Here is a 16,222-nt window from a genome sequence, read left to right as displayed (position 1 = left end):
ATTACTTGACATGTTTTAAGTGATTTCTTAAGTTATTTACGCATTTCGGCTGTGTACGGACGTTAGTTTTGCCGTTATTTTGTATAGCCCTTTTACAGTTGTAAACATGGTGACGTTTTTTTATGGGCGGAGCTTAGGCGGAGGCAGAACGATCCCTCTGGCCGCTTCACTAGTTAGCAAGGATTGTTAGCTTGTTTTTTAACAATGACTGGAGAAAATACGATATTATCTTAATGTGTAAGGTCACTCAGTGTTCAGGACTGCGATTGTTATTTCCAAACGTTATTTGTAACGTACAGAACCAGATTGGCCGACCCGTAGCCGCCTACACGCTCATTCAATGCATGGATGATCTGACAGGATTAACGTACGTTACCTCGGTTGAGTGGCCTGACTTCTACCTACCTTATAGAGAAACCGATCGTAAATAGAAACTGAGGGCATATAATTCAGATGCCTATATGGTCCTGTACAAGACTTGTGTGTATGATCCGCAGTTCTGCCGAGTCAGCGCCGAGACCACGACAATGTAAAGAGTGACATTACAGTGCGATTTTAATAATGTGAATATTTTCTAGAAATAAAAGTTCCAGATACAGCATATTCAATTTTCATCAATTCTTGCACCAAACACACCAACAAGATGACATTTAATAGTAGTAACAATTATTTAAGCTCCTTATTATACTCCTGGAACCCTGGAACTGATTCCCAAGCCTAATGAAAACTGCAGTTAATAATCGTGAGCTTGGTGAACAGCTTTGGCGCAATTAAATGTTTGTCCATTCAAAGAGACAGGAGCCATACCTTTCAAAGATGGCCGTCGAGTGAAATGATTTCCCTAAAGGGACTTTGCTAATATTTTCTTTCATTGTTGAATACTGTTACAATGTTAACATTATTTATTAGTTAACATTTTATATTTGACAGATATTGCTGTAAATACAGAGAACATAAAAGGACATGGTGAATATTTTTCAAAGCGTGTGCTCTCGCAATACTTTTGCTTTCCCTCAAGAATCTTTTGGTTTGCTTGCAAAACTTTTGCGTTCTCTCACAAAACTCACAAAAGTTCGGACAAACACTTCCTGTTTAATTTTCCTCTGTTAAAAGTTTAGTACAGTACAGAGCCCCTAAAGGGAAATGGGGAAGGAAAACAATATGAGATGGGAGGGGAAATTATTATGTGTCATGCTTTTGTGTTCTCTTGCAAACGTTTGCATTTCCCAGTGAAACTTTGCGTCCCTCGCAAAATGTTTGCGTTCCCCCGAGAAAGAACACAAAGGTTTTGTGAGTGAATGCAAAGTTTCTTGGGAGAACACAAAACATTTGTAAAGCATTGACTCCATCTCATATTTTTTCCACCACTGTGTCCCTTTAGGGACTCTGTAGAAATAGGTAGGCTACCATACTGCTTATGCCACGAATATTGATGAAAGGGGATTAAATGTGGAAATACATTTATAATAGAATGTGCAAAGACTACTAATTTGTTATAAAGATTGACAATAGCTTACAGTATAATACATCACAATAAGGTTTCATTTGTTAACATTAACTAGCTAAAGTAGCCTATTAAGAAACATGAACCATGATAAAATGTTAATGTATTAGTAAATGCTGAAATTAACCTTAACTGAGATTAATAAAAGCTGTAGAAGTGCAGTTCATTATTGGTTCATGTAAGGTGATACACCAGAATGTGAAATGAGTAAACGTCAGCCCTCCCCTTTAAACGTCAGCGTAACATCCCCTTTAACTCGCTCGTCAACTGCAGTGTTGTCAATACAGGCTGATTTTGGTCGGCGGAATTATTTAAACTAAAGTTACCCCTTTTTAAATTTCTTCCTCCTCATGAACTGGGTGTGACTCTGGTTTATTAGTAAGGGGTTCTATGCCGGTTTGTAGAGAGTCTGGGCTGCAGAATGGTCTGGGTTGTGTTGTTCGTGTCGGTGCTGTGGTGCAGTCTGATGAACACTAGACCAGCTCAAGGATACTTCCACGAGGAGCGCTGGAGCCCGGAGTCTCCCATATTAGCTCCCCGAGTAATGATCGCTCTCATCTGCAGGAACACACAACACTCTCTGCCGTATTTCCTCGGAACTATTGAGCGCCTCAATTACCCCAAAGACCGAATCGCGCTCTGGTAAGTGTGTGAGTGTGTGTAACGGCGCGTTCTGTTTCTGATGTCATGTTAGAATCTTTGAACACGTCATAATGCCCGTCTCTGTGTTGATATCAATTTTTTATCAATATCAATATCAATTTTGATGTCTGTGAACATCCGTCTGCCACCAGCTCAATATGGAGGCTTGAAGGGACAAACTGGAGAGAGGGGAAACAAGATGGGAGGGGTTTCTCCAGACTCCTTCATCCCTACCAAGATTGAATTTATTATCGTAAATGGTGTTAATTACCAAGACGAACGTCTTGACCTTGATTGAATGGGAATACATGTGTTCAACTTCCTATTTGGCTCTGCAGAAACAGGCCAGAGAGAACAATGTAGAACATTAGCTCAGATTTAGAAATGTTATTGATCACTGTATTAAAACATAATTCAATTATTACACGTCTGGAATATTTCTGATTGGTCAAACTCTCCATTTAGAGTTTAAATGTTTTAGAATTATAAACTTATCATTCTTAAACATTTAACCTCTAAAATGAAGAGTTTGACCAATCAAAATTAAGCATTCCAGACGTTATAATTGAATTATTTGGTAAGTAACCATGTTTGAGGAATAATAATCAGATGGACAGTGAATAGCTCATTGTACATGGCAAACCGTTTTAGCTTTTATTCATTTCCAGGATATGAATTCTTGATATCAACAATTTAATTGATGATATCTGTAATTGTATTTTCACTAGTAAAATGTGACCATAGGCTGCCATTCTAAATAAATTGTTGATATCAAGAATTGATTTTTTACTAGTAGAAATATCTTTTTTTTATAGCAATAATTACATTGTTTCTAGTAAAAATGTGAATTCCTGATATCAATTACCAAAAATGTAGTTGTTGATATCATCAATTGAATTCTTGATATCAAAAATGTAATTGTTGATATCAACAATTCATATCCTGGAAATGAATAAAAGCTAAAACGGCTTGCCATACATTGTGTTGTGCATTATTATACGTGTGTGAGTTTGTTTTAGTGTGTGGGACTATTAAACGTCTCTAAAAGTAGATTAAGCTATTTTCTTAATAATAAAAAGCCTCTTACTGTACCTGCACCATTTATTCCTTTTTATGTATACAGTATGAACAAAAGGCCAGTCTTTACTGTATATTTTCTTTATGTTGTAATTAATTGGTTTCATTTATATGAAAAAACAAAATTTAATATGATTGAATTCACCTGACTCTTCCAGGCGAAAATAATAGTTTAGATTAAATCGCTTTTAAAGGTAACAGCTGAACAGAAGGGGGAATTTATGTCCATAAACATTGTAGTAATCCATTACAACATTGCATTACTCCCTACAGGAAACTAATATCATATTCTGAGTTTTCATTCATTTTGAGTAATACTGAATCTGTTTTTGTGTGAGTGATAGGAGTAAATGTTCACATTAGTCCAAATATACAATAAGCATCATGTTCACACAACATCTCTGCACTTACTCCTGATTTCTCAGAGCTGTCAGTCTATAAAAGAGAAAAAGTAACTTGCACTAGCCTAATATGTGGAAAAAGTAACTCAAATATTTTGTTGTAAATGTAAAAGTAATGTGTTACTTTACTAGTTACTTGAAAAGTAATCTGATTCAATACATGTAACTCACATTACTTGTAATGCGTTACCCTCAAAACTTTACATAAACCTTAATCAGCATTTTTTTTTTGTCACCCATATAGGCTAATCCACCAGGGGGCCTCAAGATGACATTTGTATATTAGCATAATCAAACTCTACATAAAAATGCAAAAAGTGTAATGCAAATGTAAATTAAATGTATTTCTTATGTAATAAAAAAAAATGTATTTTCTCTCCTCAATAACTGTTGTTTTAATTGAAGAATACACCATTTCTTGAAACTTCCAAAGTCACACATGAATGGTGGTTAGTTTCTGTTAATAAAAAACTTTGAAAGCATGCAACTTTATTATGTAAAAAAAAAAAAACGCAGCAACAAAATACCGGACAAGGCCTAATATTGGGAAGCCTTTGAATATTGTGTTGCTCAAAAAGTTGAGAACCGCTGATTTAACTGTTTCAAAGTGGACTTTGTAACAATCTGGCTTGACTTCCTGTCCTGAATCCGTCCGTACTGTAGTAGTAGTTGTTGGCCAGAGCTGTGTTCTCACAGGTCCGCTTGGATTTGTAGACAGCTGTGCGCTGCTGCAGGAGACGCATCTGGACTGGTAAAGTCATGTTGTAATGAGAACCTCAAGACAGAGAAAAGTAGGACACATGCTCGAGCTCATCTGTTTACTTTATCTCTGCTCCTGTGTTTCTATGATAACCAGATAACTTTGCAGTTTCACTTCTTTCATTCTGCAACCCTTTTAGCCTAGTTGTGCTGTAAGGAAGTAGTTTAAATGAGTAGTTCACTTTTGGTGTTAATTTACTCACCCCCATGTCATCCAAGATGTCCATGTCTTTCTTTCTTCAGTCGAAAAGAAATTAAGGTTTTTGATGAAAACATTCCAGCATTTTTCTCCATATTATGCACTTCAATGGGAACCAAACGTTTCAAGGTCAAAAAAGACAGTTTCAGTGCAAACGTCAAACTGTTCAAAGGGTTTAAACGACACCAGACGATGAATAAGGGTCTTATCAAGCGAAACTATCGCTCATTTAATAAATGAATAACAAAGTTTAAGTTTTATAAGCTCAAATGCTCGCCTTACTCTATTCTGTGATGCGTGTTCGTGACTCTCCTGTTCGAGCACATTTATCAAAATGAACGAATCTTTTTCCAAGTCAATTCGTTCGTTTCGTTCTTTGAATTAACCAAATGACTCGGGGAAAAAGATTCGTTCGTTTTGATGAACGAGTTCAAACAGGAGAGTCACAAACGTGCGTCACAGAACAGAGCAAGGCGACCATTTGAGCTTATAAAACTTAAACTTTGTTATTTATTTTTTAAATGAGCGATCGTTTCGCTTGATCAGACCCTTATTCATCGTCAGGAAAATTGTTTAAAGCCCTTTGAACAGTTTGCACTGAAACTGTCTTTTGGACCTTGAACCGTTTGGTTCCCAATGAAGTCCATTATATGGAGAAAATGCTGGAATGTTTTCATCAAAAACCTTAATTTCTTTTCGACTGAAGAACGAATGACATGGACATCTTGGATGACATGGGGGTGAGTAAATTATCAAAAAAGTGAACTACTCCTTTAATTTAGAGCTTTTGTAGAAATTTCTTGATTTATTTTCCCTAGGCTATGTCTGGTTGAAGTATACCTTATGCATTGAAAGATCTTCTTAAAATAAGGTGTGATTATACTAGTGCAGGGAGTCATAAGCTTGCGGTTAACCCGATGTTGTTCTTCGTAGAACGTAAAGTGCACATACTGAGAATCATCTCTATGTTTCTATTTCACTAATGACAGGGTAGCAACCGACCACAATATTGACAACACTACATACCTACTGCGAGACTGGCTCATCAATGTGCAGAAACTCTACCATTACGTGGAATGGAGGCCGAAGGAGGAATCAAGGTTTGCCATGTTTCTTCACTTGCGATTTCGTGGAATTAGTGTATTTGTGCGTTTCCTGGCATTTCTCTCACTTATTCAGAGAGTATCATAATGAGGAAGGGCCAAAGGATTGGACGAACGAGCGCTACGCCTACGTCATGAAGCTGCGGCAGGCAGCGCTGGAGTCTGCGCGAGAGATGTGGGCAGACTATCTCATGGTGAGATTGCTAGTCCGTTGTCTTTGTTAGGAGCTTGAATCTCTAAGACTTGTGGCCATTGGTGTAATTCATGAAAATGTGTGTTTTCCTTCGAAGCAACTTCCAAGGGGACTCAATAATTAATGCTATTATTAACTGAAAAAACTTCTGGAATCGCAAAATAAATAAGGATTGATGAGTTTAACCCTCTGATGGTCTTCGTTTAGGAGTCACGTCCTGAGCCTTCCCGGTCAGAAGTGACCGGACACATAAAAATTAAACTTCCTCCATCCCAGTAAAAACCAATGCAATTTATTTTTGTTCTATAATATTTATTCTTTTTAATTTAGTATTTTGAGACAATTTGATTGAATTTATTAATATTTATGCAATATTTACATGCGAATATATATATATATATATATATATATATATATTTCTATATATATATAATTATTTTTTTTAAATTATTAATGTAGTATTTTAGTTTAGTATAGAGTCTAGGCCTTCGGAAAAAAAAAAAATAAGAAAATTAGCCCCAGAAAATTAGAACCATGGTGTAACCACTAGATGGCATGTACAGCTCTCTATGGAGAGGCATGTGAATTTCCCAGCTGTTTATGAACACATTTACTTTTTTTTTTTTTTTTTGTGGATTTGAATATATATTTGAAACAATCTCAAAAACAATTTCTTATTAAGTTTTAGATTTTTTTTTTTTAAATAGTGATTTAAAATGGCTTCCCATTCATTTCCTATGGGGGTCATTTTTGACCAAAGACCAAAATTGTGACTATTTTTTTTACGACCACTTAGCATACTCGGATCATGAACTTCATTTTTGTGTGTGTGTGTGTGTGTGTGTTCACATCCCTAATGCCAGAAATGTCACCAAGTTTCGTAACATTTAGATGAAGCTGTGATTTTTAAAAATTCAAAACATATTTTTTGTCATATGAATTTATTGGTGTGTATGTGTATAAAAGTGTGTTTGTATGTGTGTGTGTGGGTGTGAATTTTTTGCACTCTTGATGTTGTAGAGTGTCACCCCTTTACTGCGGTGTACTTTCTTTTAGTAGATCGTACAGACAAAAATTCAGAGAATTTTTTCAGAGAATTTTTGTGTTTTTGTAAATTTCCCATTCATTTCCTATGGGTCGGTCATTTTTGACCGAAGACCACGAGTGTGACTATTTTTTTTTACGACCACTTAGCATGCTCGGATCATGACCTCAATTTTTTTTTTCTGTTCACATACCAAATGCCAGAAAAGTCACAAAGTATCATAACCTTCCGATGAAGCTGTGATTTTTTTTTTTTTTTTTTTTTTAATTAAACAACAGAATATTATTCGGTCAGAAGTGACCGAGGACCATCAGAGGGTTAATTGAATACTCAACTCTCTGAAATGCTTGATTCTTATTGGTCAACTTATTGACATTCTTATTGGTCAATTCTTATTGACATTATGAGGTCAGTTATTCCAGCAATGCTCATACAGCATTTCTTTCATATCTCAAACGCACCTGAATGTGCCGTCTTAGTTCTTGACTGTTATTTACTGTTAAAAATTGTCAGTATGAATAGTAGGCCTGTGGTAATTTTGTTGAAGTGTTCATTTTGTTGCAAGAGCAATTTTTTTTTTTTTTCAGATGATTGATTGTGATAATCTTCTGATCAACCGAGACGTCTTATGGAAACTAATACATGAGAACAAGACAATCGTGGCACCAATGATGGAGTCTCGCGCTGCCTACTCAAACTTCTGGTGTGGAATGTCATCCCAGGTACAAGTCTTGTGTGTGTGTGTATATATATATATATATATATATATATACGTATATATATATATATATATATATATATTTGTGTGTGTGTGTAATGCTTCATAACACTTTCTTCCGAAATATGGAAAAACTGTCTATATTTTTCATCAATCTACACTAGGGCTACTATAAGCGAACTCCTGCCTACATGCCCATGCGTAAGCACGTGCGTAGGGGTTGCTTTGCCGTTCCCATGGTGCACTCGACTTTCCTGGTGGACCTGCGGAAAGAAGCTTCCAGAACGCTGGCTTTTCATCCACCACACTCAGACTACACCTGGGCCTTTGATGACATCATAGTCTTCTCTTTCTCCGCCCGCATGGGAGGTGTGTGCCTAAACCTTCATGAATTTCTGTCTTTTTCAAACATGAATTGACACATCTGAGTCCAGACCTTAAATTCACCAAAAAATGCTGCACCTCTTGATGGAAATACATTTACTTACAATAAGAGGGGCATCCATTTTTTTTGTATTGACAATGCAAAGTCCAGCACTCTGTAAAGGTTTGGACTCATGTAAAATGAAAATGTTCTTTCACAGTTTGAGCCTGATTAATCATTGTCATCCTGGAATATGGCCATGATGGTTGTTTAAGAGATGAAACGCTACACACTCCATCAATTAGTGTTAGAAGAACTGATGCCAAACATATCACATGCTAGAAACTCAATAGCACACTGATGATCCAGTCATAGGCTCTTAAGCATTTGCCTATTTAAAGGGATAGTTCACTTTGAAATAAATGTTTGATATGTTTTATCTTACCTCAAGGGCATCCAAGATGTAGGTGTCTTTGTTTCCGCAGTATTTTCAATTTTGATATTTTTAGGTCAAACCGTTCGTGTCTGTCAGTCATATAATGGAGGTCTATGGTCACCACCTCAAAGAGCATGCACAGAGAAGTCCAAAATAAACATGATTTAATGACTTTCATGATTTTGTTTGGCAACCACACGAGAGATCACTTCCAGTGCTTTTCAGCGCTTGCGCAGACAGAAGCGCCCGTGCCTTCAGATCACTTGGACGTGGCTGTGGTTACAAGAGGTAAAAACGATATTTCGTTTTCTCACACAAACTGCTCGTTTCGTGTCTTAGTCTATCAGTGTGTACTTACATTTACGAGTCATTAAATCATGTTTAATTTGGACTTCTCTGTGCATGCTCTTTGAGGTGGTGACCATAGACCTCCATTATATGACTGACAGACAAGAACGGTTTGACCTAAAAATATCAAAATTGAAAATACTGTGCAAACCAAAGACACCTACATCTTGGATGCCCTTGAGGTAAGATAAAACATACCAAAAATGTATTTCAAAGTGAACAATCCCTTTGAATCCAAACAGCGACTGTAGTGTATTATAAAGAATATTGACAATGAAAGTCAGTGGGGTCCAAAACGTTGTTCCTACAGAAGAAAGAATGCCATACGGATTTAGAAAGACATGAGGGCGAGTAAATGATGACCGACTTTTCATTTTTGTGTAAACAACCCCTTTAAGAGGATATCGTGCATATTATTCCACAATTTAATTTTCATTCTCTGTGGTTTTGCAGAGGTTCAAATGTTTGTTTGTAACAAGGAAACTTACGGATATCTCCCAGTTCCTCTTCGTGCCCACAGCACTCTGCAAGACGAGGCCGACAGCTTCATTCATACAGTGCTGGAGGTCAATGGTACGTTTCCACAAAGTAGAGAAGGGTCTGCCTATGTTTTATCGAATGGTTACACTTTATTTCAATATAATAACTGGAAGTAACTTTGCAACTACAGGTCAACTAACTCTCATTAGTAGACTGTTTGGTTAGGGTTAGGGTTGGTAGAATAATTTGACATGCAGTGCTAGGTAGATTACCAGTACTTACAAAGTGTAATAACGTAATCAATAGAAAAGTAGCTAGTCTGATTATGAGTATTTCAAAATGTAATATAATCTAATTACAAGTACTTATTTTTTTTAATCTGATTACGTAATCCAGATTACATATAATCAGTTACTACCCAGCACTGTTGACACATCCTTGCAAAGTTACTTATAGAGACATAGTTAGCTGACATGTTGTTGCAAAGTTACTTGTAGTTAGAAGAACGACTATAATGGACCATCGAAATAAACTTTTTTCATTTACAGTGAGAAATCCTCCAGTTGAGCCCTCCAGATACTTGCCCAAACCCGTCAAAAACCCTGACAAAATGGGCTTTGATGAGGTAACTGGGCTTTTATTTCATCAAAATGGGCTTTGTCGATTTTAACGATTAATTGGTTCTTTGGTGACGTTGTATTCGTCGAATGCTTTTCTGTGTTTTAATAGGTGTTTATAATCAACCTGAAGCGACGGGACGACCGCCGTGAGCGCATGCTGAGGGCTTTGAGAGAGCAAGAGATCGACTGCAAGATTATCGCTGCTGTTGACGGCAAGTAAGTCCACTTCTGTTACTTCTGCAGCGTTCAAATTCGCGACAAAACATTAGCTCACAGCCTCTCTCCTTCTACACCAGAGCTATGAACGAGAGTGAGATCAATGCTATGGGAATCCACATGCTTCCCGGCTACAGTGACCCGTACCACGGCAGACCTCTCACAAGAGGAGAGCTGGGCTGCTTCCTGTCCCACTACAACATCTGGAAAGAGGTCTGGCACAGTTCATAGTTGCGTTCCAAAATCGCCTAGCTGACTCTTACGTTCAACCATGGCTGCATTTATTTGATCAAAAATACTATTTAAAGGGTTAGTTCACCCAAAAATGAAAATTCTGTCAGTATTTACTCACCCTCATGTTGCTCCAACCCCGTAAGACCTTCGTTCATCTTCGGAACACAAATTAAGATATTTAAGATATTAAGATCGCTCCTGCATACAGTCCATAGGCTTCTTGAGGGACTGGCTCTTGCTGTCCTCGAAAAGTCATTAAAGACATCGTTAAAATAGTCCAAGTGACTACAGGGGCTCAATCTTAAGTTTATCAAACGACGAGAACACTTTTGTGCGCAAAAAAACAACAAAAATAACGACTTTATTTCAACTATTCGTTTATTTCTCCCTCTGCGCGAGTCAGGTTACTACTTTAATAGCGTAAGCTTCTGTTATTGTACGTCACACGCATCACACACACATGACCAGCGTCGGCCAATAGTGAGCCTACGTGTGACGTAGCTCTACGCAATCACACTACGTTAACTGACTTACAGGCTCATGGAGAAGGAAGTGAATAGTTGAAATAAAGTCGTTATTTTTGTTGTTTTTTTTGCGCACAAAAGTGTTCTCGTCGTTTGATAAAGTTAAGATTGAGCCCCTGTAGTCACTTGGACTATTTTAACGATGTCTTTAATGACTTTTCGGGGACAGCAAGAGCCAGTCCCTCAAGAAGCCTATGGACTGTATGCAGGAGCGATCTTAATATCTTAAATATCTTAATTTGTGTTCCGAAGATGAACGAAGGTCTTACGGGGTGGGAACAACATGAGGGTGAGTAAATACTGACAGAATTTTCATTTTTGGGTGAACTAACCCTTTAAAAGACCTTGAACCGTTTGGTTTCCATTGAAGCATTGAAGGGTTTTTGTGAGCATCTGTTTATGTGCTGTGCCACGCAGATTGTAGACAGAGGTCTGAAGACCTCGCTGGTGCTTGAAGATGATTTGCGGTTTGAGATTTTCTTCAAGCGACGCCTGAAGAATTTAATGAGTGAGGTCAAGAGTAAGGGTCTGGACTGGGACCTCATGTGAGTGGGTCTACTTTCATTGACTGCACTCACTTTTTGGTTCATTTATTGATGGGGGATTGTTCATTTTGTATGTTGAACCCTTGCAGTTATATTGGGAGGAAGAGGATGCAAGTCGACCGGCCTGAAAAAGCAGTACCAAAAATTCGCAACTTGGTGGAGGCGGACTATTCTTACTGGACCTTGGGTTACATGATGTCATTGCAAGGAGCCAAAAAGCTCCTCAAAGCAGAACCACTCCAAAAAATGTTGCCTGTGGATGAATTCCTTCCTATTATGTTTAATAAGCATCCCGTGTAAGTACTACAAATGGAGAAACCTCTCTATACATCCCATTTATGCCAATAACATTGCTTATAATACTAGAATATAAGTTGCAGAATACTATTTTTTCATGGTTTATAGTTGATTTATAGTCTAAAGCAAGTTTTATACTGTAAAACTGCTAAAACCAGTGCTTAAAGGAGTAGTTCCCTTCAGAATTAAAATTTCCCGACAATTTACTCACCCTCACGTCATCCAAGAGATCCATATAGTGGACTTCAACGGGTTATAGGTCCAAATTGCAGTTTCAATGGAAGAGCCATTACACTTATGCTAGCCTTCTAGCATTCTATGCTAGCCACCCACATAAGGAGCAGGACGTAACTCCCTACTCCCAGCTGAGCAATAAGGGTCTTATCTAGCCAAACCATCGTTTTTTTTTTTTTTTGTGGTTTTTTTACATTTATATACTTTTTAAAGCAGCACTATGTAACTTTTTCAACCTTAATAATATTTTTCCAAAACCCTTGAGATGGTACATCGACTTACAATAGGTTGAATGACAGGTCTGCCATAGCCTGACTGTGTGTTCACACCAGACACGAATATAGCGCGTCAAATTCGCGTCTACCTAGTTTGATGCTTGACCACTTTGTCTTAATTCGCGCGTCAAAAGTGAAACTGACGCGCGTAAAAACAGAGGTTTGAAGCGAAATTTACGCGCATCATGCGGTTCAGAATCGAAATCCGTCGGCGGCCATTTTTTTATGTCGACTGAGCATTCACCGAGAGAGTCACCGCTCTGTATTTGCTCTGGAGAGCAGAACAGCGGCGTGGGGATCGTCGTCGCCGTATTTGTGTCCACCGGACCCTTCGGAGGCGAACCGTTTGGCGAGTTTCACCATTTGCTCGCTCCAGAAGCTCCGCCTGGATGACGGCCGCTGTCAGCGGTACTTCCGCCTGTCCCGCGCCCAGTTTGATGACCTGTTGTCCCGCATCGGAGCGAGGATCACACTCGCCCTCATCCATCTAATCTAGCTGTCATTTATTTTAGTTTTGATGATAAATAGAGCCAGCCTCCAAAAGTTATTAACCTGTGTGATTTTTTTTTCTCTCTCTCACGTCCAGATACGAACTTATGCACATGTTGGTTGTCTTTACATCATAATAATATAATCTAGATATGGAATAAATAACATTCAATACAAAATGATCATGTCTCGTATATTGAAATAAAGTTTTGAGTGATAAAATATTTGTTGTGCATTAGAACCACAACATGCATTTAGTCATAGGCTATTACAAAACAATTTATTGATGCATCCAGATCCACCACGTGAGCAATAGGCTCCTGATTAACACGGCGAGAATTGACGCCAAAGTTCAGATTTTTCACCTCAAGTGGCAGATAAGACCCTTATTCCCTTATTCCTTATGAAAAAAAAATCCTGGAATGTTTTCCTCAAAAAAGAAAAAAATTATTTTCGACTGAAGAAAAGAACATGAAAGACATGAACATCTTGGATGACGTGGGGGTGAGTAAATTATCAGGAAATTTGAATTCTGAAGTGAACAAATCCTTTCATTTGTAAATGAATTAATGCCGGAAAATGTATTTATTATTATTATTTTCATATATCATGATACGTTTTGCTTTTGTCTAATATAACATCTCGGTCTTCGTCTTCACATCTAATATCATCACCTTCAGATCGGATTACATGGAGCAGTTTGAGACGAGGGACCTGAAAGCGTTCTCAGCCGAGCCCTTGCTTGTGTTCCCTACGCACTACACAGGCGAGCCCGGGTACATCAGTGACACTGAAACCTCCACGGTGTGGGACAATGAGAGAGTGCCCACAGACTGGGACAGGAAGCGCTCGGGTAAGACCCGGGAACAGGCTGAGATCAGCACAGAGGCCCAAAACTCAGATGTGCTCCAGTCTCCTCTGGACAGGACGGCCCGAGATGAACTATGAGAGACAATGGTTTGGACTTGCTTCTGGGGGACGTTTCACAGTATAAGCACAATATGAGTGAGCAGATGAAGCACATTTTAGACATTTCTTTTTTATTATTGTTGTAAACGTTTGTCCCTTAAATTGTAGATTATCAAATTGGTAAAAGTGAGCACAGCACCTGTTCATCCTGCCATAAAGATGCCAGGTGTTTATGACAATCTTGGGGACGTTTAACAAACACGCTGAAGTGGTTGACCAATCACAACACACTTAGTCCATCTGACCAATCAGACCACATTGTGCTTTTCATAAGGAGGGGCTTCATAGAGACAGGAGCTAAATAGAGCATTACTGATAGACTGGGTAGGGAGGTGGTGCAACAATGAATGTAATAAATAAAAATATGTTTTTTTTTTTACATTCAAGCATGAAAACACATTCTAGTTGAGCATAATAACTAAATCATAATAGGTCCTCTTTAATAAACTTGAGCTGACGTACTTACAATGAACTAATGTTAAAGGAGTAGTTCGCTTTTAAAAAACCTTTTGCTGATAATTTACTCACCCCCATTTCAACCAAATATCCATGTCATTCTTTCTTCAGTCAAAAGGTTTTTGATGAAAACATTCCAGGATTTTCTCCATATAATGGACTTCAATGGGAACCAAACAAAGTTTAAGTTTTATAAGCTCAAATGGTCGCCTTGCTCTGTTCTGTGATGTTCAAACTCGTTCATCAAAATGAACAAATCTTTTTTCATGTCATTTGGTTGATTCAACGAACGAAATGAACGAATTGACTCGGAAAAAGATTCGTTCATTTTGATGAACAAGTTCGAACAGTTCGACGTATCACAGAACAGAGCAGGGCGAGCATTTGAGCTTATAAAACTTAAACTTTGTTTTTATGTTTGAAATGAGCGATCGTTTCGCTTGATAAGACCCTTATTCATCGTCTGGAATCATTTAAAGCCCTTTGAACAGTTTGGAGTTTGTACTGAAACTGTCGAAGTCCATTGAAGTCCATTATATGGAGAAAAATCCTGGAATGTTTTCATCAAAAACCTTAATTTCTTTTCGACTGAAGAAAGAACGACATGGACATCTTGGATGACATGGGGGTGAGTAAATTATCAGCAAAAGTTTTTTTTAAAAGTGAACTACACTTTTACAAACACTGTAACAAATGTATTGCTCATTGTTAGTTAATGTTGTAACTAACGTTAACTAATGGACCTTATTGTAAAGTATTATCTTTTAATCAGTCTGGGAGAAAAGGTTGAAATAAGCACATTTACAGTTTTTTTACAAGTTTTTTTTTTTTTTTTCAGTGTTCACATTCCAGACATGAACATGACTAATTTTAATAAAGCATGTTGCTATTTTAAGGCATGAAGCATGTTATATTAACATGAAGAATGTTGTTATTTTTAGGCCTTGTTACCATTTCCACCTTTGTTGGCCTTCAGGCTGTAACTTCCCTTCAAAGCCAACATCCGTACACACGCCTCACTCTGTGGTTTTGCTGTTGTATCATCAGGACAGAAATGAAAGGTCTGCACACATTCCACACGACAACATCGGTCCTCACTTCTTTGTTTTTTTTGCCTAGCGGGCTTCCAGTGTGCTTGATGTGAATCCTTGCGAATGCGCTGTTTAATCACACTGTCAGCATGTAACTGTGACTGTTTCTGTATTTCACCAACTGTGCCTTAAATATAAAGAATGGTTAAAAGCGTGTCACTGAAAGGAATATTATGTCTCTTTTTATTGTTAGATGGAGGCTGCTTGTCATTTCTGTAGAGATATTGATTGTCGTGATCATGTAATTCGACATCATATCAACATCTATATCTATCTTCCAGGGTTAATTATATCACAGCTGCGTAGCCACTAGACAAAAATGATGATGCTGGCATAGGCTTACAAACCACTTTCCTGCATGCTGAATGAAGATAGATGATCTTGTGTTCGTGGGTGGGTAAATTTAGCTTGAACACTTGATCCTGAGATGCTGAATCATTCGGAGCATAGCCTATTTAACAGGGGTTTTCCATGCGTATTATACGGGCTTGCTTATCAGTTTGTTTATCGGTTTATTTGTTAATTCAGTTTTTCAAAGCATGCTTGTGCATGTTGTATTGAGACTTATGCCGAGTTCAGACTGCATGATTTTCAAAGTAGTCGGGTCGCTGTTGTTTTCACACTGCATGACTATCTTGGCCAGCATTAGTCACTGCATGCTGTGTTCACACTGGACGATTGATCGGTTTCACACTGCATGACTGTACAATAGGAAAAATCGTCGACAGACTGTCTAGCACGCTGCGCGCAAACTACGTCGTTTGACAACAAACACACGTGAGATGTGAAAAGGAAACAACGCACACGTGCAAGACCGGAGTTCTCACGTGAGACTTTTTTTTTTTCGACCCGGTTGTGGTAACATTACAGCTGGTGAAACGTCAAACAGACACGAGTGCTCCTGCCAAATTTCTATAAATTTTTCTTCCATTTATTGTGTCCAAATAGACGAGAAGACGCTTTTTTTCTTAAACAATGCCATATCATGTTGATATGTGATCTA

The 16,222-nt window shown here is 37.9% G+C and overlaps 1 protein-coding gene across 1 annotated transcript; it reads left to right on the top strand.

The window, feature by feature from the left end:
* The first annotated feature begins 1,745 nt into the window (after positions 1-1,745).
* Positions 1,746-15,384, top strand: colgalt1a (collagen beta(1-O)galactosyltransferase 1a). Its single transcript, XM_039687778.2, has 12 exons — positions 1,746-2,146; positions 5,572-5,682; positions 5,762-5,879; positions 7,511-7,645; positions 7,806-8,010; positions 9,243-9,362; positions 9,818-9,894; positions 9,999-10,105; positions 10,186-10,318; positions 11,281-11,408; positions 11,498-11,704; positions 13,384-15,384. Exons 1-12 carry the CDS (start codon positions 1,926-1,928, stop codon positions 13,649-13,651), a joined length of 1,830 nt encoding a protein of 609 aa, XP_039543712.2. The 5' UTR covers positions 1,746-1,925; the 3' UTR covers positions 13,652-15,384.
* The last annotated feature ends 838 nt before the right edge of the window (positions 15,385-16,222 follow it).

This window comes from Pimephales promelas, chromosome 3 (assembly GCF_988280905.1).
Source record: "Pimephales promelas chromosome 3, fPimPro1.hap1.1, whole genome shotgun sequence".
NCBI classification, from domain to species: domain Eukaryota; kingdom Metazoa; phylum Chordata; class Actinopteri; order Cypriniformes; family Leuciscidae; genus Pimephales; species Pimephales promelas.
The sequence above is the reverse complement of the archived record's forward strand: the minus strand, read 5'-3'. Positions and strand labels throughout refer to the sequence as shown.

Bases quoted from the DNA above. Each gene is read 5' to 3' on its own strand.
- colgalt1a (XM_039687778.2), top strand. From the start codon at position 1,926: ATGGTCTGGGTTGTGTTGTTCGTGTCGGTGCTGTGGTGCAGTCTGATG. The intron at 5,880-7,510 runs GTGAGATTGCTA...TTTTTTTTTCAG, and splicing joins TGTGGGCAGACTATCTCATG to ATGATTGATTGTGATAATCT. The intron at 11,409-11,497 runs GTGAGTGGGTCT...GAACCCTTGCAG, and splicing joins GGTCTGGACTGGGACCTCAT to TTATATTGGGAGGAAGAGGA.